Here is a 2,960-nt window from a genome sequence, read left to right as displayed (position 1 = left end):
AAGCAGTTAATGTTACATACTCCATGCTGACACTTTTACCTCCACTGATAGTCACAGTCCATCCTAGAGAATACTCAGAAGTATTACATGATACAAATCGATTGACTTGGGACGAATCTACAAAAATATCAAAGGAGCTGATATACTATCGCCCTATTCTAATGTATAGTAATCAGTTGAATGTTGCAGTAAAAGGAATGGTAGGGAATAGTACCACAGAGATTAGTGATCAAATTAGTGAACCCCAAAGCTCACCAAGTATTATGATTAATAATTTAAAAAATATTTTTACACCATTTTTTAAATAGTGCAAAGCCAAAAAAGTAATGTGCATGTGGCAACGGAAGTTAATGATGCTAAAAGACATCATGCAGGCAAAAAACTTACAAGTTGTGCAGTCTGTGGCAGCCTTGATGCTAAAATAGCAAGTTACAAAGATGTAATTTTTATTAATTTTTTAATTCTGATAGAGCTTTGATGTTGTTTACGATGCCAATAACTATCAATATTCTCAAGTCCATCAGCATTGCCAGAGCTGTATAGTTGACAATACTGTTGATCACCAGAGGCCTTTCTCTTTAGTAGGAAGCCAAATATTCTGTGCAAAACATCTTCAAAAATGTCAAGTAATTAAGTTTTTGTTGAGCTGCATGTATATTCTACTTTCACATAGAAATGTAAAACATACATGCAATGGGAAAGTTCAAGTTATTATTGTCACAGACATGCTTTTAAATGGAATACAAGATTACTGTTAGATTTAGCACATTGTGTACATTATTTACAGTAGTGAAGTTTATTAGTTTGTTTTGGAGAATAGAGAATGCATCATAGCGCAAATATGCTCAAAAAATAATTTAAGAACAAAATGATGGTGTGTATAGTAAGAAAAACGGGCCAATTCCCAATGGAGGTAGGGCATTTGAGAGTGTTGCATCATAAGATTCCTCATACAGATGTTGGTTATTGTGTTAATGATGGTAATATTACTGCTATTGATTTTGGTACTGCATCAAGTTCAAGTACAATATACAAGCTACAACCACAAATTTTTAATTTAAATAGATCTAGTGCTAGAACTATTTATGCTTTTATAACTGTTTATTGATAATTACAATCTACACCTATGCAGAAAAAAGTCACAAACAGTTTTAACTTCTTCTCCAGTGATACAATACTTTGCTTTAACTTGTATCTCTGTACCACTGAAATCTATAGTGATGTCAACTATACATTCGTACAATAGTAGGTTACGAGGGTTAGGTATATTGATGGCAAGTTGACCTATCTTGTAGACCGTGATCCTACCATGTATATCAGCTGTGTACTGTGTATCCCAAAATATAGCATTGAATGAATGGTGATTATTGTGCATCTTTTCAATAGCAGCCTTAATAAGTACCATTTTTATAAGTATTGTCCTTTAATTTCTTTATTTAAACTATTTTAACAAAGTCTTTAAAACAAAAATAAATTTAATCTAAAAGCAATAAGTATAAAATAAACTAGATCTATATCCATCTAAGTTTGTTGAGCAGACAGGAAGTCACAAACAGTTTTAACTTCTTCTCCAGTAACACGATACTTTGCTTTAGCCTGTATCTCTGTACCACTGAAATCCATAGTGATGTCAACGTGACGATCATCCGTTGACAGGTTATCAGGATTAGGAATATCAATGACTAATTGACCAATTTTTATGACTGTGCTTTTCCCATTTGTATCTTCAATGTATCGAACTCCAAGATTAGGTGTGGAATAAATACCGATGGTAATTTGTTTATCTGATTGATGAAGTGGTGTCAAACTTATTGTAATGACTTGATCTGTTTGCACCAACTCTCCTTTTTCTAAAAACACACTGAAAATATTAGTGCATCTGTATTCTTTTTCATCTTCATTATAAAACTTGTAATGTTCATCATGCTCATCATCTTTAAATGGTAGAGATACGGCTATCCCATATGTAGCATCAGATCGTCTTGCTTTAATCTTATCTGGATTCTTACGCCACATAGCAGCTCCTGTAGCAACAGCTAATTCAGGAGTAGGAGGCACTATTACATTAAAAGAACAACCTTGGCTATAAAAACTTTTTTCTATAGCAGCTTTGACCTTCTTGTGTACATACTTGCAGCCTCCAAACCCACCAACCAAATAGAAGGTGCTAAGATCATCATCACTTGCTTTGATAGCTTCCAAAGTGCACTCTATTATACCATTAAGTGCTGGGCCAAACAATTCGGATTCTACTACTTCCTTTGAGATGTATGTATAGCATGTCATCTTCATAATCGACACCACTTTTTCTCTTGACACCAGACTCAAGAGCATTATCATAGAACTTTACGAAACGACTTGGTAATGAAATACAAATTTCTTCTGTCTGTTCCTTTCCAAAAAGCGTTTTCTCACTTTCAAATTCAGTGTAAACTATTTTAACAATATCGGCCATATTTTGAGACCGATCTCCAGAAGCTAAAAACTTTTCAAATCCAGGATCACTAACTATACCTTCAAGAATTTTAGAGAAAGCTTCATTGACCTGTGTACCACCCCATGCATTGCCAGTTGGTATATTCTCAATTACAATGTTGCCATTGACTTCAATGTGAGCTGTGATATCTATTGTACATCTATGACCATGTAATCTGATGGACGTGGAATAATTGATGTTGCTGGATCACTTTTTATCTGATCTCCCACTGTTTCTTGGCTATAAAGAGCTGCTGATTCAGGCTCTAGTGCTAACGATAGCCTGTCAGGATTAACTTCATCTGGAAGAGGCAAAGAGCGATGAGACACTGGAGTGAACTTAGTGATACTACCATATTCTGTCAGTAGACCAGCCTATATTTAAAATTATTGATTCTTTTCATGTAGATCTATAGCATCACTTACCAGATAAGCAGCTTCTCTCATCATTCTTTTTCCTCGTGCATCCCATATAGCAGGTACAG

The 2,960-nt window shown here is 34.6% G+C and overlaps 1 protein-coding gene across 1 annotated transcript; it reads right to left on the bottom strand.

Annotated features, from left to right (window-relative positions):
* Nucleotides 1–1,521: 1,521 nt before the first annotated feature.
* On the bottom strand, nt 1,522–2,455 carry LOC105314538 (uncharacterized). The gene is made up of 2 exons (XM_020002874.1): nt 2,257–2,455; nt 1,522–2,210 (listed from the first exon to the last, which is right to left on the bottom strand). Exons 1-2 carry the CDS (start codon nt 2,453–2,455, stop codon nt 1,522–1,524), a joined length of 888 nt encoding a protein of 295 aa, XP_019858433.1.
* Nucleotides 2,456–2,960: the final 505 nt, after the last annotated feature.

Source organism: Amphimedon queenslandica, unplaced genomic scaffold (genome assembly GCF_000090795.2).
Source record: "Amphimedon queenslandica unplaced genomic scaffold, v1.1 AMPQUscaffold_12813, whole genome shotgun sequence".
NCBI classification, from domain to species: Eukaryota; Metazoa; Porifera; class Demospongiae; order Haplosclerida; family Niphatidae; genus Amphimedon; species Amphimedon queenslandica.
The sequence above is the reverse complement of the archived record's forward strand: the minus strand, read 5'-3'. Positions and strand labels throughout refer to the sequence as shown.

Coding starts and splice junctions, on each gene's coding strand:
- LOC105314538 (XM_020002874.1), bottom strand. CDS start 2,455: ATGGCCGATATTGTTAAAATAGTTTACACTGAATTTGAAAGTGAGAAA. Junction 2,211..2,256: donor ATACATACATCTCAAAGGAA/GTAGTAGAATCC, acceptor ATGGTATAATAG/AGTGCACTTTGGAAGCTATC.